Source organism: Rhinatrema bivittatum, chromosome 2, assembly GCF_901001135.1.
Source record: "Rhinatrema bivittatum chromosome 2, aRhiBiv1.1, whole genome shotgun sequence".
Classification (NCBI taxonomy): domain Eukaryota; kingdom Metazoa; phylum Chordata; class Amphibia; order Gymnophiona; family Rhinatrematidae; genus Rhinatrema; species Rhinatrema bivittatum.
In genome coordinates, this window is record NC_042616.1 from 524,324,355 (window position 1) to 524,351,794 (window position 27,440).

General features: G+C 44.8%; 1 protein-coding gene across 2 annotated transcripts; it reads left to right on the plus strand.

Annotated features, from left to right (window-relative positions):
- Nucleotides 1-249: 249 nt before the first annotated feature.
- On the plus strand, nucleotides 250-27,075 carry NRSN1 (neurensin 1). Of its 2 annotated transcripts, none has more exons than XM_029590760.1 (4): nucleotides 250-436; nucleotides 2,044-2,101; nucleotides 6,784-7,011; nucleotides 25,769-27,075. In XM_029590760.1, the coding sequence occupies exons 3-4, from the start codon at nucleotides 6,823-6,825 to the stop codon at nucleotides 26,165-26,167; spliced, it is 588 nt and encodes a 195-aa protein (XP_029446620.1). In that variant the 5' UTR covers nucleotides 250-436; nucleotides 2,044-2,101; nucleotides 6,784-6,822; the 3' UTR covers nucleotides 26,168-27,075. The 2 variants fall into 2 exon arrangements, with proteins under 2 accessions (XP_029446620.1, XP_029446619.1); XM_029590759.1 differs by having other exon boundaries at nucleotides 6,814-7,011.
- Nucleotides 27,076-27,440: the final 365 nt, after the last annotated feature.

Consider the following 27,440-nt stretch of genomic DNA (forward strand, 5'->3'; position numbering starts at 1 on the left):
TCAGGTTGCACAAATTGATATTACAAGTATTTAGGTCTGGATTCGCTGAACCATAAATTCGAATAACAAGTTCTTCCATGACAGGAGCACCCCCGCTCCAAGTTCCCTTCCTGCCCTTTCAGTTCATAGCAAAAAGAAGAACGCCAAGTCCCCTACGATCCCTGTGGATGGCTCCGCGTTCATGCCCAGCCCCCTCCGTGATGCCACGCCGTGGAGAGCCTGCCTGGCCTGCGCCCTGCTCCTCCTACGCCGGAGCCCAGGCGGCCCGGGCTGCTGCTCAGTGCGCAGGCACGGCGAGCGGGGCGCCGGCACGGGAAGATAACACTCAGTGTCTGAGGCTGGAGCCGCTCAGAGGGGATGGGACCGGAGCGAGAGAGCTGCTGCTGTCACTGCTAGGCTGCGCTGTTCAGCCAGCAAAGGCAGGGGATCGGGACAGGTAAGGACACGGGGAGCTCTCTTTCTTTCTTTCTTTCTTTCTTTCTTTCTTTCTCTCTCTCTCTCTCCCTCCTGAACGCTATGCATGCATCAGGGTCAATCCCGGGGATCGGGATCCGCACGGAGGAGGTGTGCGCCCCGGACGCGCTTTGCTGAGCGAGCTCGGAGAATCGAAGTGCGATCTGGACACAATATAAATGTGCTTCATTTTCTCAAGTCAGGGAACAAGCTGGGTTTTGGGGGTGGGGGTTGTATTTTAGTGTCCCCTGCAGACTCGTTCTAACTAATACTACGATTTAGCATTTAGAAACCGCCCCTAGTCATAACGTGCAAAAGTGTCAAATTTAAATATGGCGAAATGCACCGGAGGATGACAGGGTACTGTGCAGGATGCATGTTGATCGACAGGGCTGGATAGGAAGGGATTGTGATTCAAAACAGGAGACAAGTTAAAAGGAGGCAGCGCATCCAATGTTCTCCACGCAGATATAGGGGCATCGGTGGCTAAAATATACGTTAATGACAAGCGTGTTTTTATTAGAATGTTTTAAGATGAATAAAAAGCAGCTAAGCATAACAAAGTAATTGCTAAATGTGGACAAGTACTGGGCTGGCTTCCTGCTCGCCTGGATTGTGCAGCGCTCTCTCTTCAAGGAAAGGCGCGAGCTTACTCTGCGAGAGGACAGCGGCGTCACTGGTTACGTGGTTAGAGTCGGGGATTCATTTCAGCACCAGGGAGAGCTCTCCATGCACTCGCAGGGCATTGGTGAAGGGCACGAAGGGAGGAGGCAAGGCCATTATTTCAGTCCAGATAGAGCAAGAAGAAAGAGCAAACTATTTCCTCGTCTTGGATTCTGCTAGTTAGACTGCTGCTAGTTAGACCTTCCCCATAAAATAAAAAGATTGTATCTTTACGGTTAGTATTTAAATATGATTCATTTGACAGTACAGCTTTGCAATTTTATGTTGGCATTATTTTAACTTCCTTTGGTAGGTCATTGGAGAAAATCCTAGATTTAAAAAAAAAAAAAAATAATAAAATAACATTCTGACCATCCCTCTGGGGTTTATCTGAAAAAAAAAATCTGAAGGTTGATTCAATAAAACATAAAACAACATATCCGAACTATAGCACAACCTGTCCAATGGCAATAGTTTATTGCATACAGTGGCAGAATACTATAGAGCAGGGCTATCTTATAAGGGTAATGATTCATATCGGACATATGAAGGTTAAAAGAAGGAAACTGAACGCAGTCTGGGATACATTATATTTCCTACATACTGGATACATAGAGAAGTGAAAGTAATATTTAATAATCATTGTAAAACATGTATTTGTCCATACATGAAATTGCATTAACATTGTTTTAAACCACATTCTTAGAACCCTTGGATCAGACAAACATAATAGAACTATAGGTTTAAAAAAAATCTTTAATAACTGAAATACAAGAACAGATTGCCACAACCTCTTGTTATAAAATTAAAAAATGAACAAAAAATGGATGGATTTTTTTTTCACATATCAAATTCTATACACACTCTACCTTAATTAATTACTGAATTGTATTTGAATCCATATGCTATATCTTCTTTTCTGGCAAGATGAACACCTAAGAGAAGAATTAAGAGTGTGGGTGATCAGGAGGAGAAGATCTTAAAAGTAAGTACTTCCTAAACTGTATTTTATATTGGTTTATAAAGTGAGGTTGGTCTTTTAATGTGCAGAGCCTGTATGTCTGAATGAATGAGTGACATCAACATTTTCTCTGGTCTCTCTTTGAAATGTGTTAGTGTGTCTTAAAAACTTTCTATTTCATTTCAATTTTTCCAGTTTCAGTATAAAATTAGCATATCCCAAAGCTATTTCAAAGGAAAATGTTATTGTTAAAATCTGATTTAATTTATTTTTCATTCATTAATGGAAATGATTCTTTTAGGCCTCCAATGTAAAAAATGGATCATAATGTAGTTGAAAATATAGACCAAGGTTTGCTATGGGAACTTACATTGCTAAAGGACTATCCAATATCAAATGCTGCATGCCATGGTTTTGTGAAAGATTGGTTTAATTATTTTCCTTATAATTATTCATTTGTATTAATACAAAACAAGAAATAATTAGATGCACATTTAAAGAGTCCTGAGCACAGATTGTTGATCTTGCCAGATTGCACAGTGGTTTCATGCTGTGAACAAATGGGATGAGCCAACCCAACCTGGCATTTCCTTGGCAACATCTCATAAGTATATTGTGTTTCAGTGGTCACTCTTATTTTATTTATTTTATTTAAGTTTTTTTATATACCAACATTCAGGACGATAGTCCCATCATGCTGGTTCACAAGAAACAGGGGTGCAATAATAATAAAACTTTACAATTTGAACAATAGTGCAGAAAAGCAGTTACATATAACAAGGACTGTTACATATAACAAGGACTCTTAACAAGCTGGGGACTGTCATGTTGCATTATTGGAAATATGTTTAAGAAGATTAGGTAGAATCTTTCTGAATTATATCAGTGATGGTGGTATTTTGGAAATAATTGCTTCTGATATGGTATAATGAACTGACAGGGGGTAAATCCTTCTTCTTGAAACTATCCATTCTACTCAAGAGTTACTTGTAGACAATGGGCTAAATTTCCAATAGGACACCCAGCTGCAAAGTTATGCAAGCACATTTACATCCACACAGACAAGCTGATTTTCAAACATAAGCTTGCCACTGAAATTGAATATGAAAATCAGGTTGTTATATGATTAAATCTGTACACATACATTTCAGGGAATTAAAGCAAGGCACCTTAGAAGCATGCTGCCTACAAGTCTACATGGAATGCACACCTCTGGAGCATTACTTTATGTTGCTAATTTTGTGCGCATTATGAAAGTGTGTGCTCACTTTCAGACAGTAGAAAGTCCATTTACCCATATAGGGCTGACATACACATGGAGGCCAATATTCATGAAAGCCTTAAATAACTAGCTTATGTGGCTAAAGGGAGCCAGACTTAACTGACTATATTAAAAATATATATAGTTGGTTAAGTGGTAATGCACAGGTCAGCGGATTCATTGCCCAGTCCACAGTCAATATGTAAAATATGGACCCCCGCAAGGCCAGGTTTCCTTCCATACCTCTTAAACCCTTCCAAGAGTAGTTTTAAATATAAATCTGGTAGGGAGTCCACTGGGAAGTTTTCTCCTCGCCCTGCCCCTTCTCAGCTTTGGCAAACTGTGCAAGTAATACATCCTCCTCTACCTTCTCCCCCACCTTTCACATACACACACTCACCTAGAACCTTTAGAAACCTCTTTTTCTTCTGGGAGTGTGGTACACTAATAGCATAATCCTGGTGGCTTTCAGCACTGCTGTTACAGCAACACTAGAACCATAAGCTACTCTGATAGCAACATTGGTAGCTTTCACTTCTAGCATTGCTGTCACTGCAATGTTGAAAGCCGCCAAGATCGATTTATGAGTGTATCACAATCCTGGCAGAAGAAAAGGGTTTCTAAAAGTACCAGGTGAGTGGTAAGGTTGGGGGGGAGGGGGGAAGAGGAGGGGCATTACTTGCACAGCTTGCAAAAGTGGGGAAGAGGTAGGTGGAGGGGGAGGCCTTCCAGAAGACCCCTACCAAATTTATTTTTAAGTGTTCTTGCAGAGGTTTAGGAGTACTGGAAGAGCTCAGTCCAGAAGGGCTCATTTTTTTACATATTGGTTAAGGGTTGGAAAATCAGGAGGGAGATAGGGAAGGAGAGAGTGAGATGAGAGGGCATTACTTGCATAATTTGCCCAATCAGGGAGGGAGGGGGGAGGGAGGGAGAGGCTGCCCAGTGGACCCTGACAAGAATCTGAATATAGTACAAAAAGAAAATTTATACAATATAAATAAAACAACAATTAGTAGAAAAACTCAATACATATTTTCCAATAGTAATAAAATAAAACTCAAAATCAGTTCAAATAACTTAACAGAAATCAACCAATGTTCCAAATAAGACTATACATAGACACCAACACAATACAGAAATATATAGAACAGATGAATAAACTGCATATCATTAACACCCAGAGCAAGAAATTCATAAGTAACAATAAATAAGAAAATAAAAACAGCAGCACACTGATAAATACAATGTATACCACTCTAAATTTTTGAAGAAAGTCCCCCTCCAAAGACTAAATAAATAAATATATATATATATATATATATATATATATATATATATATATATATATATATATTATATATATATAATCATACATTTTACATTTATTCAATTCTTTTCTAGTCCAGGGACCTTGGGAATCATATTTCATAGTTTAGATCCATACAAGAAAAAGTGCATGCCTGCATTTTTGCCCAGTCTCACATCCTTTACTGATAGGACAGATAAAAAAAAAAAGCTTCCTGGGACAATCTCAATGCCCATGATGGAATATATTTCATCAATCGCTTTCAAAACATATCTTGATCCTAAATCAATCAATGTTTTAAATATTAAACATAGCTTCTTAAATTTGGCCCAAAGTGCAACAGGAAGCCAATATAATTCCCTAAGAATAGGTCAAATGTCATTCATTGGAAAATACCGATCAGATGAGCTGCAGAATATTGCAGAAGCTGGATCATGTGAATGCTCTCTGCTGGTAACCCAACATAGAGAACATTGCAGTAGGCCAGCCGGGAACTCACCAGTGCATGTCTGTGAAAGAAATGGTTTTAATTAGTGGACCATACACAATTTATTTAAAAAAAAAAAACAAACCATGCTTGGCCATTAATGATAAGCACTTCTCTATATTGAATTTATAGGCAGCAATACACCTAAGCTCTTCACTTTCTATTTCAGAGGAAGGGATATCTCATCTAAAACTATTTGAAAATCTGCTGACTCCCTATCTTATTTGATCACCAAGAGAACTTCATTCTTATCCAGCCTGAACTGAGTATTTCCTCAACCATCCAACTGAAAATATACTCTAGATACATATTAATGGCTGAAACTCTCTCCAACCAACTATGCCTTGAAAGACAAAAAAGCTGAATAGGATCAACTTAAAAATGTTTTCAAACCAAAATGTCTGACAATATCAATTACTGGACAAACATAAAAATAAAAAAGCATGAGAGACAGTATGGATCCCTGCTGGACTCCACAGTTCAGCATACAAGGTGAAGTAACATGCCCATTCCAAATCACCTTTTGAACTTGATCCACCAAATATGAGAAAAAACAATCAGCAACCATAGGCCCTAGACCAAAGATAGGCAATTCCAATCCCAGAGTCCACAAATAGGTCGGGTTTCTAGATATCCACAATGAAGATGCATACAATGAAGAGAGTGCATGCAAATATGTCTCATGCATATTCATTATGGATATGATGAAATAGATGCTCATGTTTTTACTCATCAATAAGAAATTTCTCCCTCCTCCCCCCTCCACAAACAACCTTCCTTCCCCCTCCCCATGTGCTAGTTTCGCTCTAATAGTGCATGCTGCTACTGTTCCTAGTTATGTTATATTATCCAAGTTGTTCACTCCCTTGTTCATTGTAAGACATATGTTGTCATTGTTTTCTACTTGTTATAATGTAAACCGGAGTGATAAGTAATTCTGTTACCTGAACTTCGGTATAAAAAAAAGTTATAAATAAATAAATAAATAAATGTCCTGAAAACCGAACCTGTTCATGGCATTCCAAGACTGAAATTACCTACCCTTGCCCCACACCCAACTCCGGCAGCCTCCTTAAAAGAATGCAATGATCTACCATGTCAAAGGCTGCTCTAAAGTCCAGGGGAATCAGAAAGTATGATACAATAGATTTCTGTTATTGTTTTTCCCTTTCTTTTCTTTTCTTTTTGTCCCAGCAGTTCCCTCCACTTTTGGACTTCCAGCTCAAATGAAACCAGCCTCTACTGGGCCATGGCACCGCATGTCTTCTTTTGCAACTACCTGGGGTTTCCTCCATTTTCTAAACTCTCCACACACAGTGACAGGCCTGGGTAGTAGCCACAGACCACATTTCCCTCTAGAACCCAGCACATGTGTGCTTTGAGTCTGGCTACTAGGTGTCTCCCTTATGTAATGACTGGGAACCTCTGCCCCACAAAGGGCCATGAATGCTGTCTTTGCAGCATCTCTAGCTGCAGCTGGCCTGGGAAGCAGAAGCTGGATTTGGGAATCAAACTTCAGTCTCTCACATGGCAGGGGGTAGCATTTGCTACTGGGCCAGTCCATAGTACAATGTTTATGGAATAGTAGGCTTCCTATATGCTGCTGTTTCTGATATGTTGCTTAATGCATAATTATAAATGCCTCATTTCAGGAATATTTTGTGTGGGACCTCTGATTTCAGGAGAGAAGGATGAGTTCCTATGCTGATATCTGTGGGTCCAAGCAAGCTCAAAATACCCCCGAGGGCGGATACCATCGCTATGGCGTCCGATCCTATCTGCATCAGTTCTATGAAGACTGTACTGCTTCAATCTGGGAATATGATGATGATTTTCAGATTCAGAGATCACCTAGTAGGTGGAGCTCTGCCTTCTGGAAGGTACAGTGTTATGTTTTGCTGGATTTTTTTTAAGCAAACTGAAAACCTGTAGAAAATAAATTGTTTAGGATCATTCTCAGAATGTTACCAATGGGAATGCTAATGAACGAGTCAGCGATTGCTCCATTAACTGGTGTTCTGCCGAGCAGGGGCTGCATTTCACTTCAGCAATGTGCATCCGCATACAACATAAGGTTTCTTTAAGGTCTAAAGGATATCAGCTTCTTACACCTGTACAAAAGTAGACCTGTTAATTTCATAGCTTGAAAAAAAAAAAAACAAGCTTAAAAATAGATTCTGTTATTAACTAAGGAATCAACCTGCAGGCTGTGGAGTAGGAAGTGACTGTCAAGCATTCTCCCTAAAGGTGCTAAAGAAAGAATAATATTTCATTTATGTTACTGTGATGTGAAAAAGAGAAAAAGGATAGCAACTACTTTTTTTTTTTTCAAAAATATAGGTGGCTAGTTTTGTGTTTTTGAAAGATACCAGTAATGAACACTGGCAGTGCCAAAGTCCCTACACGGTCCCCAAAAGACATCTCATTCCTGCTCAAGCACATGGGAGTAATGATAAGGAAGATCCTTCTCAAGGCTCTTCAGTCTTTGACCAGTCTACTCAGATGGACAGTGAGCAGTACCTGGAAGCAGTTGTTAGTGATGTGGATATCTATCACCTATCCACTCATTTTTTCCAACCTAGCCGAGAGTGCCAGATAGTACCATTTTAAAATTTCTTTTCATTTGGGTCAATCTATGGACCATATTTACATTGGCAATCCCATAATGTATTCATTCATTCATTCTTACTTCAAAACAACTAGGGACCTTCATTTTCAATTTTTACTTTATTTTTCCTGGGAATTTCAATGTTTTAACAAAAAAAACAGAGAAGAAAAATTACATTTCCACTGACTTTTCTCCCTGTTTGTTATAACAGTCATTTTTCACTGATTTGTTTTTAATTATAACATTGAAATTCCCAGGAAAAAGAAAATGAAAAAAGAAAATGAAGGTCCCTAAAAATAACATACATCAAACCCTGTTAGCAGTGTACAAAAAATGCCTCTTTTAGTTCCATTGCTATTTTACTGATCACCAGGGCAGAGATGGGAGCAAAAAAAAGTCATAAATTAGAGTTTAAAGTACCTTTATTGCCATTTTCATATCTCTCACACAGCAAATAAAAATCCTAAGATTAAAATTATTTCTTGAGGCCTAATTACAAGTTTGCTACTATAGTTTAGCAGCTGTTTAAAGGGAAGACTGTAGTCATTCATAGCAAGAAAACTGAAAATTAAATCTATGCAAATGTCATATTTATGCTTTTCCCATCTCAGATAACTTTGCTAATTGAGAATTTATTTATTTACATTCTGCTTTTTCATTACTTCAAAGCAGATTATATTCAGGTACTGTAGGTATTTCCCTATCCCCAGAGGGCTCATAATCTAACTGGGTGATGCATTAAGCTATGGTAGCGCTCTGTGTGTTTTATTGTGGATGTCGAGCGATATTCATAATATTTTACATCTACCCACCCAGATTCCCTCCCCTTTTACAATGACCTTCTTTGCATGTGATTTGCATGCATGACTAATACAAATGTATGCAAAGAAGTCCATTACTAGTCAATTCAATGTAAATATTGCAGCCAACTGAGAAAGTGGTCAACCGTGATAAAATAACTACACCTATTTGAAATGTGTTAAATGTGCGGCAGGAATCCTGGGATCCTAAAGCTGGTCCTGAGGCTCCCACCACACATTTAAAGCATCAGAAACAAAAATCTCAGCAAACAGGCATGTTGTGTTCGATAGTTCCAGGTCGGCCCCGCAAACTGCCTCTCTTACCTCCAGCTTCAATGCTGCTTCGGTCCCAATAGACTACTCCAGCCAGGCCGACGCTCCTATAGCAGGATGCTACCAATTCCCTGATGATGCTCTCAGCGCATGTGTGCATCTCTCTAATTTAAAGGGTCTGCAAGGGGAAATCCCAGCTGGCACCAATGGATGACGTTATAGCCTGTGGCCCATAAAAGGGCCTTTCTTCCTACAGTCCACACCTCAGCAATAGGTTGACTACCTTAAGTAGAGCAAGTTGCTTCAGTGTGTTCCTGGTCTTCATTTGTGTGTTCTTGATCTTCGTTCCTGAGTTCCTGGTCTTCATCCTGTGGTCAGTCTTCAGTTCTTCGTCTTTATTCTATGGGCAGTCTTCAGTCTTTCAGTGTCTCCTCTTACATGCCTGTGCTGTTCCTTGCCTCCCAGCCTGCCTTTCTGTCCCATCTTGTCAGCCCCAGCACCTGAGGCATCAACCTAAAGGGAATGAGGGCTGGTATAGGTGAAGCTCCAGTTGGACTTCTGCCACAGCCAGCTATGCCAGCTGATGGTGGGGACTGCAGGACTCTTTCCTGAAGGTTGCATCAACTTCACCTCAGTGCAAGGGTCCATGCCCACAACAGATTGCTGAGGCCATGGACTCAGTGCACATCAACACTCTCCAAGTCATTCCAGGTCTTGCACATTGGCTGCAGGAACAGCAGCAGTTTTTGGAACTTCTGGCAGCTTCCATGGAGTGACTCACTACTCGTATGGACATAAACTCAGCTCCAGCTGCACCTGTACAGCCATCAGTGGCACCATCCTCATCTGCTTCACCGAGTTGCCCCATTTCGCACCTCCCAGCTCCACCCCAGTATGCTGGGGATCCAAAAGAGTGTTGTGCATTTTTAAACTAATATTATATGCACTTCATGCATCAAGTGGCACTATTTTCTGACAACCTCGTGAAGGCAACCTCTATCCTCTTCTGGATGGCAAGGCCCTGGACTGGGCCTCTCTACTCTCAGAGTTTTCAGATCCTCTCTTACAAGACCTGCAGCAGTTTACCACAGCTTTCAAGACAGTCTTTGATGAGCTGGGCCAGCTGGCCACCATGTACTCCAAATGTCTGCATGTATGCCAGGGCACCCAGTCTCTAGTGGGCTATGCTATAGAGTTCTGGACCCTGGCCATTGAACTCAACTGGAGAGAGGATTGCCTCTGTATCACATTTCTGGAAAGTCTGTCTTCCAGGATTAAGGATGAACTGGCAGCCAATGAAGTACCAGAGTCCTTGAATGGGCTCATCGACTTGGCTGGGAAGGTTGACCGTCACCTCCAACAATGAGCCAGGGAGGTCCACCCTCCTCATAGGGCCATCATACTGGTTCCATACTTCCAGTGACCACTCTCACCACCAACTTCTGCTCCATCCTCTGCTGCTCACTCAGATGAACCCATGCAGCTTGGCCATGGTTGTCTCACACCGAAGGACAGAAGCTGTTGTCAGCAATTAGGCCTGTGCATTTTATTGCACAGGCCCGGGCCACCTGATTGCCCAATGTCCTGTCAAATCAGAAAATTTCGGAGTCTAGAATCTGGTAGGGAGATAATCCTAGTTTTCACTACCCCTGCTCCCCATTTAAATCTCCTGGTGACCATCACAGTGGACCATCAGGACCTCATTACCCTAGTGTTACTGGACTCTGGTACTGGGGAAACTTCATGATGAAAGAGCTGGTGGACCATCTTAAGATTCCCACTGTCCCAAGGAAGTCACAGCTTATAATTTCCTCCATTTATAGGGATCTTTTGCCTGGCCAGATTACCCTCGCCCCAGCTCCACTGACCCTACAAATGGGTTTGCTCCATAAAGAACTGATAATGTTCCATGTCATCACCTACACTGTTCACCCAGTCATGCTGGGGATTCCCTGGCTCCAGAAGCATTGTCCACAGTTTGATTTGGCCAAGCTGCAGCTTTCTCACTGAGGGCAGCAAAGCCATGACTCATGCTTGGAACACGTGAAAGCACGCACCGCCTAGTAGTGGTCACCACACTCTCAGGCCTTCCTTCTCAGTACAGTGACTTTGAAGACATTTTCTCCAAACATAAAGCCAAAATTCTACCTACCCCCCCCCCCCCCATCAGTCATATGACATAAAAACATAAGAACATAAGGTATGCCATATTGGGTCAGACCAAGAGTCCATTAAGCCCAACATCCTGTTTCCAACAGGTCAATCCATGTCACAAGTACCAGGAATGTACTCAAACATTAAATGGATCTCAGGCTACTATTCTGTATTGAATAATAGCAGTTAATAGATTTTTCCTTTAGAAATGTATTCAAACCTTTTTTAAAACCAATTTTTGTTATATGTAAACCGATGTGATGACTTTAGTTGAATGTCGGTTTTTAAAAAACAAACAAACAAACAAATAAATAAATTACACTAACTGTAACTGTAACTGGTCCTGCGCTCTCGAGCTGTCATGTCCTGGATCTTTCCTGCGCTGTCCCGTTCTCCTCATGGTCCTCTAGCAATGAATTCCAGAGCTTAACTATGTGCTGAGTGAAAAATAATTTTGTTCAATTTGTTTTAAATGAGATCCTTGCTAACTTCATGGAGTGGCCCCTAGTCCTTCTATAACCTAATTGAGTAAATATCCAATTTACATTAACCTAGAACATAAGCATATAAGATATGCCATACTGGGTCAGACCAAGGGTATATCAATGTTATAACGTTCCTGCCCGCAGGTTTCCCCGCGAGCAGGGTCACTCATCTCACGCATCTTCACCTGATGCGGCAGGACACCGCTGTCGGGCCTTCCCATGTGGCCGGATCCGCGGACTATAGTTCCTTCTGCGGCCGCCCTGCATCGTCCTCTTCACCGCGGCCGGAGCCGCGGACTACCCTGCCTTCTTCGGGGCTGGGACCGCCCCCGACGCTGCCTTCCATCTTCGTGGCACTAAGGCCACATCCCCGGGCTGGCCCGGTGGCTGAAGCTGCCCCCGGGGCTCCCCGCAGTGGCTGGAGCCGCTGCCGACGTCAGGGCCTGCTCCACAGGCCCTGCCCTGCTTCTTCGGCGTCTGTGCGCGATGACGACAGTGCAGGTCGCTGTCTGCAGTCCTGCACAGCTCCCTGCTGCTCTCCTTAGGCGCCGGCGCGCACCTCTCTGCAGAATTTAAAGGGCCAGACACAGGAAGTGTGCTGGCCCCACCTCTGTGACTGTTTCCTGCTTCAGCCCTATAAAGGGCTGCTCCGTCAGTCTGTTCTTCGCCTTGCATCGAGGTGACTTCTCTCTGGAGGTTCCTGCCTGCCAGAGCCTTTGTAAGGTCTTCTAGTCTTCAAGGAGCTCCTCGTCTCGTCCATTTGTATCATGTCAAGTCTTCATGCCTGAGGCCCTCGTCCAGGTGTCCTGGTGTTTTGTGATGATCTTCTATGTCCTGGTGTTCTTGCCTTCCTGGATGTTTGTTCCTGTGTCTTCATCCAATGCTCCTGAGCCTTCTGGTCTTGTGGGCCGGACTCCCTCGGACGACGTCTTTCCTGGGTTGGAGTGGCCTGCAGGTGGACTGGTGTCCTGCGCTCTCGAGCCGTCATGTCCTGGATCTTTCCTGCGCTGTCCCGTTCTCCTCATGGTCCATGACCAGCCTGCAAGGGCTGTGTAGGGCGCGCAGTGGGACAGGGTGGTCCGCACTCAGTCCCGAGGGTGGCCTGAGTAGGGCACCCTGAGAGACAGTGCCAAAGTCCGCCTTCCCTACTTCTTGTCTCGTCTGGATTCCAAGTTCCTTGTTATGTCCGCACTTCAGCATCATGTCTCTGATGTCATTGCATCGACCCTGGTCTGTGATGCCATCGCATCGACCACTGGTCCGTGATGTCTTCGCATCAGCCTTGGTGTCAAGTCTTCGTCTGCGATGCCGTTGCATCGATCCTGGTGTCACGTCTTCAATAATCCTGGTGTCATGTCTTCAACCCACGTCTTTGTGTCATGTGATGCCGTCGCATCAACCCAAGTCTTCGTGTCATGTGATGCCGTCGCATCAACCCAAGTCTTCGTGCCATGTGATGCCGTTGCATCAATCTTCATAGTCTTGTCTTCATGTCAAGGTCCATCTGCCCTCAACCTCAGGCCAGGCCTGCTGCTCCATGCTGCTCGCAGCAGGTCCGAAAGAGCTTGGAATGGTCGGAGGACCATTCACCTTCCAACATCCTTGGATGTTGGCCTTGGGAGCTTGCCAGCCTGGCAGAGGGTCAGACCATCAGCCATGCGGAGCCATTGTCAACCCTTGGCTCGGCCCGGAAGGTCTGGGTCGGGCTGAGGCCCATGGGCACACTAAACACCCCCGTACACAACAATGAAGCCCAGTATCCTGTTTCTAACAGTGGCCAATCCAAGTCACAAGTACCTGGCAAGTACCCAAAAATTAGATACTATTGCTTATTAATTACCATCATAGCAGTTTATGGATTCATCCTCTAGGAACTTATCCAAACCATTTTTAAACCCAGTTACGCTAACTGCTGTAACCACATCCTCTGGCAATGAATTCCAGAACTTAACTATTGTTGTGATGCTGCTCACGGCTAGGCCCATGAGCAGTCTCTCACCTTTGCAGCCCAGAGGCTGCTGATGCCATTGCCTTGCATGGCCCAGTGCTACCACCATCCTCTCTCTGCAGTGGGCAGAGCCACCGCCAACCCTGCCCTTTTGTGGTGGAGCTGCCAACTTCCTGGCCCTACCTCATGGCCTGGAGGCCACCAACGCTACTGTCTCTAAGCGGCTGGAGTGCCGCCACCAGCCCTGTTCTTCATGGCATGGATGCTGCTGCTGCTGTCCCCAGTCCTGGCTTCTCCTTAGGTGCGCAGTCATGCTTTCCCTGGATATTTAAAGGGCCCATGGTGGGAAAAGTCCCATGGCCCTGCCTGATGATGTCATCTGGGCATCTTCTCTTCAGCCCTATAAAAGGGCTCCTTGCCTGTTCCTTGTCGCCTTTACAAGGAGCCAGTCCACTCCTGGATTCTTCGTCTGTTTCAGCTCTTCATTCCAGGAGGCTCCAAGGTCCATCTTTGCTTCTTCAGGGTCCTCTGTTCTTCGTGGGAGCTCCCTTGTTTTCATCTGTGGTTCCTGATCTCTCGTTGGATCCTACATCCTCGTCCATCTTGTCTTCAGATGTTCCTGTCTCCAAATGTTCCATCTCCAGATGTCCTAGTTCTCCCTGTTTCCTCTCTTAGGATGTCTTTATCATCGGATGTACCAGCTCTTTGGTTCCTATCGCCAGTTGTTCCAGTATTTCTGTTCCTGTGTCCAGTGGTCCCTGATCCTTTAGTTTTTGGCTCTGGGTTTTAAGCCTAGCCTCTCTCGCTGGACTCCACCTCTAGATGACCATCCTTTGAGTAATTCCATATCTGATCCAGTGTCTGTTCCGGTCATTGGAGCCCCATTCCAGCTAGATCCTTCTTCGAGTGCTGCTAGGATCCCTCGTTCATCCTGAGCTTCAGTCCTGTGCATGTCCCATGCTCTGCATGGTCCACAACCAGCCTCCCCAGGCTGTGTAGGGTGCACAGATGTCCACAAAAGGACATCACCTCCTATGCCATGACATTTTCGTTTTCTTAGAAGCCTCTCATGAGGGACTGTCGAACACCTTCTGAAAATCCAAATACATCATATCTACTGGTTCACATTTGTCTGCATGCTTATTCACTCTTTCAAAAAAATGTAGCAGATTTCTGAGGCAACACTTCCCTTGGGTAAATACATGCTCGCTGAGACCCACTAAACCATGTCTATTTACATTTTTTTTATTTTATTCTTTATAACAATTTTCATAGTCTGTCCCGGCACTGAAGACAGGCTCACCAGTCTATAGTTTCCTGGATTATCCCTGGAGCCCTTTTTAAATATCAGGGTTACAATGGCCACCTTCCAGTCTTTGGATACAATGGATGCTTTTAATGATAGGTTACAAATTAATTGTAATAGGTCTGAAATTTCATTTCTGACTTCTTTCAAAACCCTGGGGTATATACCATCTGGACCTACTGCCTGACACTGAACCTCCATGGGGCAGATGTCAGGTTGCATCTGGGAGAATTTAGAGTGGGGTTTTATCCGACCATCATCATCCCCAGCTGGGGCTGGCATCTTCTTTGTGGCCAAAAAGGATGGGTCACCTAGGCCCTGTATCAAGTACTGTGGATTAAATACCATCACAAAGACATATCAGTATCCTTTACCACTAATCTCCTAACTCTTTGATCAGCTCCAAGGGGCTAGGGCATTTACAAAACTGCACACTCAAGGCCTTCCTCAAGACCTACATCAATGAAGCCATATAATTGGGCTTCCCTTCTATCCTGGGCAGAGTTTTCACACATTTCCCACAGCTGTGTGTTGTACTTTGGACATTGAAGCATGGGCCCCTGGTCATTGTAAGAGATGACACCTCCCACAGGGCGGAGCCCTGAGGGGACTTACAGCGATAGGCTAGCTCTAAGCAGAGATGTACACAGAACTTTATTGTACTGCAATGTAGATGGTAACCCGAGGATCGGGTGATAATTCTAGCTAGGAGAGGAGAACCCAGATGATGATGATCCATCTGAAGGTTTGCAGAGAGGAAAGGCAGTTTCTCAGTCTCACCAGACCTGAGGTGCAGGATAGGTTGAGCCTCTATGGAGAAAGTGATGAGACAAGCAAGATAGAACAAGAGTGGCAGTACTCACTCTGATGCTGGTAGTTGTAGTAAGGGAGAGTCCCGAGGAGTGGAGGTCTCGGACGAGAAAGACCCCCAAGGAGCGGGTGCCACAGGTGTCCTGGTAATAGGTAGACAATCCTGAAGGGTAAATAGGAGCTAGGCAAGGTCCCGAGGTGTGGGTTCCTTAGGCATCCTCATTGGTAGCAGGTACCCCAGAGGGTAAAGAGGAGCGAGACAAGGCCCCCAAGGGGTGGGTACCTTAGGCATCCTTGTTGGTAGCAGACACCCTGGAGGGTAAAGAGGAGTGAGGCAAGGCCCCCGAGGAGCAGGTACCTTAGGCGTCCTTGTTGGTAGTAGATAACCCCGAAGGGTATAGAGGATCGAGGCTAGGCTCTCATGGAGCAATTACCTAAGTCATTCTGGAGTGAGAGAACACAGAACGGAAGCATCTGGTAACAAGGAGAGATCAGCATGGGAGATTCCTTGCTAACTCATAGTTGGAATCGAGAAAGGAGTTTAAATACCAGTGCTAGTGATGTCATGCAGTGGGGATGCCCCCGAGGTTCCCGTCATGATGCACGTAAAGGACAGGGCTGCACGCGCATGCCCTAGGTGACTCCTGGAGAAAGATGGCACACACAATTGCCCATGCCAGACTGAGAACGCCAGAGGGTTCGGTGTGGAGAAGCGGAGGCAGCCATCTTATCAAAATGGACTGAGTCAGGGAGAAAATAGGTAAGCAACAGAGGGCGCAGCCATCTGCGACCGACGGGTGCAACAGTATCCCCCCCTCCTTCCAAGGGCCCCCCCCCCCAGGGGGTTTTGGCTTATGAGGATGAGACTGATGGAAGCAATGGATCATGTATTTATCCAGAATATTAGCCATGGGCGCCCAGGAGTTCTCCTCTGGTCTGTATCCTTTCCAGGAGATAAGGTACTCCCATCATTTACCTCTCTTGCGTACATCCAGGATGTCATCAACAGTATATGCAATATCCTCCTCTGCATCAAGCGGTGTGGGTTCCGGAGCTTTACTGGAAAATTCAAACAGTACGAGAGGTTTCAGTAGGGCCACGTGAAAGGCATTATGAATTTTCATGGATGGCGGTAGCTTCAAACTGTAAGTCAAATTCCCAAGATGTCGGATGACAGCAAAAGGTCCGATGTACCACAGAGCAAAACGTGCAGATGGCAGCTTTAAGCAGAGGAACTTTGTACTAAGCCTTACTTTATCTCCAGGCTGAAATTGAGGGGCCTTCCTGTGGTGAGCATCATAAGTCTTTTTGGCTCTTTCTCCTGCTTTGAGGAGTAGATCTTTAGTCTGTTTCCACAATTGGTGTAATTCCATTGCGGTGGCTTGAGCTGCTGGAGATGTCATGGAAAGTGGCAGAGGTAACAGAGGTAATGGTTGGTGGCCATAGACCACTTGAAAGGGTGTTGATCCCGTGGCAGCAGCTGGATGTGAGTATAGGGCGAATTTGGCCCAAGGAAGTAATTCTGCCCAGTCACTTTGTCTAGTATTCACATATGAGCATAAGAATTTTTTGAGTGTCCAACTCATTCGATCTGTTTGGCCATTGAACTGTGGGTGATAGGCCGAAGTCAAATCCAACTCAATGTCGAACTGACACAGAGCTCTCTAGAATTTTGCAGTAAACTGGACACCTCTGTCAGATAGAATGTGTTTGGTCATGCTGTGGAGGCGAAAGATGTGCTTTATGAATAATTTATCCAATTCAGCAACAGATGGTAATCCTGGCAAGGCCACAAAATGTGTGATTTTCGAAAACCGATTGACGATCACCCAGTTCATATTGTTTCCAGCAGAGAGGGGTAAGTCCACCACGAAGTCAGTCACGATGTGCATCCAAGGTTCCTCTGGTACAGGCAGAGGTTGGAGGAGAACCTAGGGACATCTGGCAGGAGGTTTTTGTTTAGCACAGGTGGCGCAGGATGCCATGTAGGTTTGGATATCAGTCTTCATGGTAGGCCACCAATAGAAGCATTGGAGCATAGCCAATGTACGTTCTTGCCTGGGGTGGCTGGCCAACCGGGAGTCATGTGCCTACTTTAGTAATTTCTACCTCATTCCCAGTGGCACCACTGTTTTCCCAATGGGGATGTATGCATGGCCACTAACATCACCTTTTCCAGACTGATAATATGATGAGGCTCATCGGGTACATCCACCATAGAGAAGGACGTGAAAGAGCATCTGCTCTAACATTCTTTTCTGCAGGATGGTACTTCAATAAAAAGTCAAAGCGGTTGAAAAACAATGACCACCTCGCTTGCCGATGATTAAGACATTGAGCATGCCATATATATTCCAAATTTTTATGATCAGTATACAGCATTATTTGATGCTGTACACCTTCCAGCCATGGGCGCCATTCTTCAAAGGCCAATTTTATAGCTAACAATTCTTTGTCTCCGATTCCATAATTCTTTTTGGTGGGCGAGAATCATTGTGAGAAGAAAGAGCAGGGATGGAGAACATTGGCATCACTGTATTGGCTTAGTCCTGCCCCCATGCTGATATCAGAGGCATCAACCTCAATGATGAAAGGATGCTGAGGATTGGGGTGGCAAAGACAAGGCTTAGTTTGGAAGGCTTCTTTGAGAGCTTGGAAGGCTGCAACAGTCTCAGTGGACCATCGAGATGGATCAGCTCCTTTTCTAGTCATGGCTGTGAGTGGTGCTGTTAGGGTGAAGTAGTGTTTGATGAAAGTACGTTAATAGTTAGTGAAGCTGAGGAAATGGCTTAAGGTTTTTAAGCCAGTGGGTTGAGGCCATTCTTGAATGCTTTTCAGCTTTTGAGGGTCCATCTGGAAGCCATTCTTAGAAGCCATGTACCCCAGAAATGGCACTGATTCCTGGTGAAAAGCACACTTCTCAAGCTTCGCATAAAGGCGATTGTCACATAGCCTTTGTAGAACCTTTATGACATCAGCCTGGTGAGTCTGGAGGTCCTGAGAGAAAATCAGTATGTCATCTAAATACACCACCACCACACACTGGTACAGTAAATCTCGCAGAATATCATTCATCATATTCTGGAACACTGCTGGTGCATTGCACAATCCAAAAGGCATGACTAAGTATTCAAAGTGTCCATCACGGGTGTTAAAAGCTGTCTTCCATCCCCATGATGGAATTGGACCAAGTTATAGGCCCCTTTTAAGTCCAGTTTAGTAAAGATTTTGGCCCCCTGGAGTCTGTCAAACAACTTGGTTATCAATGGTAGAGGGTAGCGATCCTTGATGGTGATTTTATTGAGACTTCTGTAATTGATACAAGGGCGAAGAGATCCGTCTTTTTTTCCAACAAAAAAGAACCCCACACCAGCCGGTGACTTAGAAGGTCTAATAAACCCTTTTTGCAGGTTTTCTTGGATATAGGCTGACATAGCCTCAGTCTCTGTTATTGAGAGGGGGGTATACCCTTCCTTTGAGAGGCTCCAAATTAGGCTTGAGATTTATCGTACAATCGAAGGTCCTGTGCAGAGGTAACACATCTGCTACTTGCTTGGAGAAGACGTCCTGAAAAGACGCATATTGTGGCGGTAGACCAGGCAATGAGGGAGTTGTCACCATGCAGGGCAGTGGTGAAACTTTGGCTAAACAACGATCATGGCAGCCAGGGCCCCACTCAGAGAGCTCCATGGTGGTCCAATAGAACTGAGGTGTGTGTTCCTGTAGCCATGGTAGGCCGAGTACCACGGAGTGAATAGCCTTCTCAAGGAGCAGGAAGGAGATGTTCTCAGTGTGTAAGGCCCCAGTACTAAGGCATATGGGCTGCATGGTAAGTGATACCTCCCCTGGAAGTGGTTCACCATGTATAGAAGACAGCAGTAGAGGAGTAGCTATGGGTGTAGTAGGTATTCGCAGATGATCTGCAATACTTTTTAGCATAAAGTTTCCTCCTGCACCTGAGTCCACGAGTGTGAGAGTGGAGAATTCTAGGCCTATGGAGATGAGAGAGATGGGGAGAGATAATGGAGGAGAAGGTGCAGTTAGATCTAGGAGGAGTCCTCCAGCAGATCCTAGGTCTGGCCTTTTCCCGGACCTATAGGACAGGTCTGGACAGCATGGCCGCAGTACATACAGAGACCAGAGCGTCTGCAAAAACGTCTCTCTTTAGAAATCAGGTGACTGCGTCCTAGCTGCATAGGTTCCTCTTCTTCCTCACCGGGCACAGAAGATTGGGCTGAAGTCGTGTGCATGGCTCGAGGGCGATTACCTCCCATAGGGTGCTCCTTGTGACACTTGACTTCCTGAGTCTGGTCACGTATCCTGCGTTCAACTCTCCCAACTAAATCAATGAGAGATTCCAGAGTGTCTGGCAGTTCACGAGCTGCTAATTCATCTTTTATAGGAGTGTTGAGGCCCTCTAAAAATATAGCACGTAGACATCCCAATCCCAATGAAGTTCAGATGCTAGTGTCTTGAATTCAATAACATAGTCTGGTAAAGGCTTGTTTCCTTGTTGAAGGTGAAGAAGAGTAGACCCTGCGATGGTCTGACATACTGGATCATCAAACACGAATTTGAACAAGTTCAATAAGTCAGTCAGATCATTCAAAACAGGGGCACTGCATTCCCAGAAGAGAGGTGAAGCCCAGGCTAGGGTTCTTCCATTGAGTAGCAATAGGATATTCGTAGTCTTGGAAACCACATTGGGAAAATAGTTTGGTTGCAACAAGAAGTGCATACAGCACTGGTTAATAAAACCCCTGCACATCTGGGCATCACCAGAGAAGCGTGTAGGAGCTGGTAGTAGTACAGTGGTGCAAACTCCAACCAGTTCAGAAGACTAATCTTTCTCTGGAACCGTCGGTATATTCAGTCGAGCATTCAACTGATTGAAAGCAGCGGCTGGTGTCTCCAGAGATTTCTGTTGCTTTGTAATCTGCTGGGACAGGTCAGGAATGGCCTGTAAGGCTGCGAGCTGTGCCGGGTCCATGGAGTTAGCAATCTGTTGTACTTTGGAAATTGTAGCATGGGTCCCTGGTTGCTGTATGTGATGACACCTCCCACTGGGCAGAGACCTGTGGGGACTTGCAGCAATAGGCTTACCTACACTTTTATAGGTCCCTTATATATAAGTTACTACCTTTGTAAATAAGTTACCACCAATCTTCTTGCTACACCATAGCAAGAAATTAGTTACTATTTGCGCTCTATCTTTCCTCTCTGCAAGTTTCCTGTTGTAACTACCTGTTTCCCCCACCCCCTCCCTGTTCATTGTATTTTCCATCTTTTAGTTACAATGTAAACCGGTATGATGTTTGCACACTAATTTCGATATATAAAAATCTCAAATAAATAAATATAAATAAATAAGCAGAGTTGGACACAGAGAGAAAGCTTTATTGTACTGCAATGTAGATGGTAACCCAAGGATCAGGTGAAGATTCCAGCTAGGAGAGGAGAACCCAGATGATGATGCTCCATCTGAAGGTTTGCAGAGAAGAAAGGCAGTTCTCCTTAGTCTCACCAGACCCACGGTGCAGGATAGGTTGAGCCTCTATGGAGAGAGAGATGAGACAAGCAAGATAGAACAAGAGCGGCAGTACTCACTCTGATGCTGGTAGTTGTAGTAAGGGAGAGTCCCGAGGAGCGGAGGTTTCAGACAAGCAAGGCCCCTGAGGAGCGGGTGCTGCAGGCGTCCTGGTAATAGGTAGACAACCCCGAAGGGTAAATAGGAGCTAGGCAAGGTCCCAAGGAGTGGGTACCTTAGGCGTCCTCATTGGTAGCAGGTACCCCGGAGGGTAAAGAGGAGTGAGACAAGGCCCCCGAGGGGCAGGTACCTTAGGCGTCCTTGTTGGTAGTAGATAACCCCAAAGGGTATAGAGGATCGAGGCAAGGCCCCCATGGAGTACTTAAGTTGTCCTGGAGCAAGAGAACACAGAGCGGGAGCATCTAGTAACAAGGAGAGATCAACATGGAGGATTCCTTGCTAACTCGTAGTTGGAATCGAGAAAGGAGTTTAAATACCAGCACTAGTGATGTCATGCGGTGGGGATGCCCCCAAAATTCCCGCCATGACGCACGTAAAGGATGGGGATGCCCACGCGCGTGCCCTAGGTGACTCCTGGAGAAAGATGGCAAACGCAATCGCCCATGCCATACCAAGAACGCCAGAGGGTTCGGTGTGGAGAAGCGAGGCAGCCATCTTACCAAAATGGGCTGAGTCAGGGAGAAAAAATGTAAGCAACAGAGGGTGCAGCAGTCTGCGACCAACGGGTGCAACACTGTGCCACTATTGGATCCTCACCATTCCAACTGGTTTACGGGAGACAACCGCTACCACTTCTGCCTCTTTCACATGGCAGTACCCTCTCTGGCAGCTCAATTATATGCCCAGGAACTACAAGACCTCTGGACCCATACCAATTTTTTCATCCATAAGGCAGCAGAGAAAGGGCTAAAAAGACACATATGCACATCAAAGACCTACTCCCAGCTTTAAGGTAGGTGAAAGGCTGTAGCTTAGCACCCACAACATATGACTGCTTCATGATTTATTGGCCCATTCCCAAGAATTCATCAGATAGGTTCTGTGACCTACCAACTGAAACTGCCGCCCACATTGAGTATACACAACATCTTTCATGTATCATTGCTGAAAACGCTGATATTCTCCTGGCCTTCTAGAGCACCTCCAAGACCTCAAGAATTGACCACTGGTCAGCTCTTGTTGGCAGCTAGTTTACAATTGCCTCCTTTTGGAAATGTAATTCCTGGATAGATCATTGGCATACTCAAGTAAGAGAGATGACAGATCTTGAATACCTAAAATATGCATTGAAAAATGAGAGTTTTAAATATGAGAAGATATGGGGTATTTATCATCAATATTGTAACACTTAGGGGTAGATTTTAAAAAAAAGCGCAATCACGTACTTTTGTTGGCGCACCAGGCGCAAACAAAAGTACGCTGGATCGGCGCACGCAAGGCTGCCGATTTTGGGCAGCCGGCGCGCGCCAAGCCACGCAGCCTGCCTCCGTTCCCTCCGAAGCCGCTCCTAAATCGGAGCGGCCTCGGAGGGAACTTTCTTTCGCCCTCCCCTCCCTTCCCCTACCTAACCCACCCCCCCAGCCCTATCTAAACCCCCCACGTTTATCCATGGATTTACGCCTCCCGGAGGGAGACGTAAATCCACGCGCGCCAGCAGGCTGCTGGCGCGCCGAGACCCGACCTGGGGGCGGTTCCGGAGGGTGCGGCCCGGACCGCCCTGGGCCGAAACCACGCCCCCGGGCCCGCCCCCGAAATGCCGCGTCGTTCGGCCCCGCCCCTGGCACGCCCCCTAAAAAAAACCCCGGGACTTACGCGCGTCCCGGGGCTCTGCACGCGCCGGTGGCCTATGCAAAATAGGCACGCCGGCACGCAAGGGCCCTGCTCACGTAAATCCGGGCGGATTTACACGAGCAGGGCTTTTAAAATCCGCCCGTTAATATGTTTTGTATGTATAAATGTGTTCTCTTGAAATGGAGGATTATGTTTTATGAATCCTATTTGGGGTTATGAATGTAACCAGAAGACATTGTTTTGTATGTATTTTCTCCTGTCACAAAAACTTATAAAGTTTAAAAAAAAAAAAAAAGAATTGACCACTGAAAACAGCATAGTCTACAAGGTGGAGGGGATTCTGGACTCACAGTGCAGAGGTAAAAAATGAGAGTACCTTATTACCTGGAAGGGTATAGCCCCGAGGAGAATTCCTGGGAATCTGCTTAGAGAGTTTTACTCCCATCATCCCACTAGACAGAGAACTTCAGGGAGGGGCTTTAAGAGGGGAGATACTGTTGCATTTGGTGGTTTGCGGGTCAGCCCCATGAACCACTGCTCTTACCTCTCCAGCCCTGACACCACTTCATTTCCCCCAGATTGCTGGGGGATCAGAGCACCAGGTTTCAGGCAGGCCAATACTCCTGCGGCAGGACATTGCTGATTCGCCAACGCTGCTCTAGGCGCTCACGCATCTCTCTGATTTAAAGGGCCCACAGCGGGGAAATCCCTGTGGTGCCCACAGATGACATCATGGCCTGAGGCCCATAAAAGGGCCTTTCCTCCTATAGTCCACATCTTAGCAATAGGTCAACTATCTTAGGTGGAGCAAGTTGCCACAGTGTGTTCCTGGTCTTTGTCCCGTGGTCAGTCTTAAGTTCTTAATCTTCATCCTGTGGTCAGTTTTCAGTCCTTCAGTGTCCCTTTTGCCCGCCTATGCTGTTCCTCACCTCCCACCCTGCTTTCCGTCCCGTCTTCCCTCGGAAGGATATCTGGTTCTGACTTCATCCTGCTGTGCCTGACACTCAATATAACTGAACTCCGCTTTCCACTGACCACTGCCTGTTTCTCGATTATGACTGAACTTTGCCTGCCACTGACCACTGCCTGACTCTTGACTATGACTGAACTCTACCTGCCTCTAACCACTGCCTAACCCTTGACCACGCTGGAACACCACCTGTCCTGACTGCTGCCTGTCTCTGACTATGCCTATACTCAGCTTTTCCCAGACCCTATCTTGTGACTCCACTGTCTCCATAGATCTCCACTTAATCAACAGAAGCCCGTGCCTAAGTCCTGCAGACCCTGGCACCCGAGAGCTCAACCAAAGGGAAATGAGAGCTGGTATAGGTGAAGCTCCAGTTGGGCATCTGCAACAGCCAACTTCGCCAGCCAATGGTGGGGACCTGCAGGGTTCCTCCCTGCAGGTTGCGTCAACTCCACCTCAGTCCAAAGGTCCACACCCGCAACACAGGAAAGTTGAGTGGGGATCAGTTCTGACCCCTGTCTCAACCTGAGGCCACCTCCCCAAACTGTAAAACATGTAAAAATGTAGATGCACGGGGATAGCGCCCCCCACAAAGGACCATCACGCCCCCCCCCCCCCCCCAAGTGCTTAAACATTAAAAACAGGGTCCTGGCTTCCTTCTGATACCCACCCCCCATGTCGACAATAGGGTCCCGGCCTCCTTCTGATACCCATCCCCCAAATTGACAATAAGGTCCCAGCCCCCTTTCCACTGGCACCCCCACCCCCAAGTAAAATAAAAAAAAGAAATGAGAGTTTCGGCCCCAACCTCACCCCACATCCCTTCTAATGGCACCCCCAAACCTTAATTTAAGGTGAGTCTCATGTCGGGGCTGGAGTACCCCCTAGCACCCCTCCTAATTTTCCAAAATGGCACTAACCTGACCTTGCCCCAGCCCATGACGTTGGGGCCGACATTGCATTAAAGGGCTGCTTGCCACATTCTTTTATCTCACGGTGTTTGGCTGTAAGACAAAATAATGCGCCATACAGGAGTGATGCTTTTTCAGCCACATCCTCTCCCCCAAAAAAACATCATTGCTTGATGCATCCAAAGGTAAGTTTGTACATGAGATAATGGAGGGTAAAGTGACTTGCCCAATGTCAGGCAGCAGGATTTGAACCCTGACTTCCCTGGCTTGCAGCCTGCTGTTCTAAACATCAGGCTACTCCTCCACTCCAGTTGATACACAAGCAACCATTCCTGACTTTATGCGTGTCAGCTTGAAGAGGATTTTTATCTTTTTGCTCATCTATCAAAAGGAATAGCAGAATCAGAATGCTATGAGTCCATTTGTTTTTCCTCCATGCATTGGGAACAGCTGTGGTAACATCCTGAGTTCATTACTTTGTGCGATTCATCAACCCTCTAACTCCAGTGCAACTGGCAGTGAAACAATGGTGAATTTTCAATGAGGGAAAAAAAAAAAAACAGCTGGAGGAAAGCTAGGATAATCTTTGTCCTGGAGCACAACTTTGGTCAAAACCCTCTTCACACACACGTACAAAAGAAAACTCGCACAAAATAGAAATGTAAGCTATATGCATTCATGCAGTTATAGAGCAGTTCCAGAACTGCAGAATATCCTCTGGCTATGTCTGCTTTCTGCCAACATGAACTGTCATGTAAAAAAAAACATCCAGAATTCTCAAGTTGACCTTCAAATTTGTAATCATAGAACAGTACAGGGGAAATGGAAAACAGTATATATAAACTTCTTCTTCCCACCTACCCCCTCCCAATTATATATCTATATAGTTATGGAGACCTAAGTAGTTTGAAAGAAATTATATTATTGTAATGTTTTCAGTTTTCTTATAATATGGTTTAAAAATAAACCCTTGTTTCTTGTCTGCCACAAAAATAGGAAGCCTGTTAATCTGAATGCATGTTTGTTTTTGTAGGTTGGACTCATATCCGGGATTGTGTTCATGCTAATAGGGTTGTCAGTGCTTGCAGTTGGTTTTCTTGTGCCATCAAAAATCGAGGCCTTCGGGGAAGAAGATTTTGATTTTGTGGACAGTCATGCTGTTCAGCTGAATGGCGCTCTCGACATCTGCAAGCTGGCAGGTGCAATCTTGTTTTGCATTGGAGGGACCACAATGGCAGCGTGCCTGCTGATGTCCGCCTTCGCTAAGAGCTACTCCCAGGAAGAAAAGTACCTTCAAAAGAGATTTCAGGAGAGAATAGCGGACCTCAAAGCCCATGCACAGCCGGTAACTAAGGCCCCAGCTCCAGGAGAGGCAACAATCCCTGTTACTTTGTCCAAAGTTCAAAATGTCCAGCCATCCTCTGAAACCTGACATTTTCCTCTCTTTTAATTCATATGTAATTTGATTTGAAAAGGTCAGCTTTTGTGATTATATGAATTTCTCTCATTCTATATTTTCACGTGTAATTTCGCTGTACTTACCTGAACAGCAATCACTGATGTTATGTTTTCGCTTACAAAGGCAAAATGCAGAAGGATAGAGTTTAAATGGTTAATGGTTAAAAAATAAACAAACATGAAATACTCTAAGCCATGCATACTGTTTTCAAAATTAAAACTATCAAAAACTGCAGGGTGCCCATACAGACTGGATCCTTGCAAAAATACATTTGGCTTGCATTATTCTTTTTAGTGTTCTCTTGCATTTGGTGCACCATTAAGAATGAATTCAATTTTCAACCATCTTGGCTATAGAACATGTTTACTATTTTATAAAGTTCATTAGCTTTATTTAGTTCTATCATTTTTAACATGGTTTCTAGAGCAAGCCATTTAATTTTTACATTTGAGCTTAATATGAAGATACAAAGCAGTGCATATACTGCACATGGAAAAGTTGGTTTCCATATTAGATTGAGTCAAAGCTGACACCCTATTTTGTCCTGTCTATAATTAATCCCAGCAGTTGACCTTAAAAATCTGAAAATAATAATATAAAATGTTGTTGTTATATTTTTATAGGTACTCAAATAGGGAACTTTACCCATATATAGAATATAAGTATCTGGATGCTCACCTGAAATCATTTCTCAAGGTAACAAAAAAAAATGACTTTAGTTTTGTTTTCAGATGGAGCAACCATTTCTTCTTTTTTCACTTTAGTTTATTCTGTGGAATTAAGTACAGTTGTCAAGAAAATGCTAATTTTGGATGCTCTTTAATTATGTGCCACCTTATAGTTCTGTCTATTTTTTTGAATCAAATAAAAAATATGATTGAGCTGAACATGACTTTATTTAATATTTTCACATGGATGCTTCTTTTCTAAATGTATGTTTTACATTTGATACCTTAACACACACAAAAAAATCCTTACTCTTCCCCCTTATCTGCTCAATTGCAGGTGTAAGTCTGAATTTGGTGCACTGAAGTAGTTTCAACAAATAAAATTCTCAATCACTCTGTTCCTCATGCACATAATACGAGATTTTTCATACTTATTTGGCCATGTCAATAGGCAAGTGAGTATTTTATTTGGCTAGCAGGCAGTATGGCCAATCTGCAGAATAAATATGCAGGCATGGATGTGGACTATTCATTTATCCTATCATAAGCTTACTCTTGCTAAATAATAGGCAAAGCCA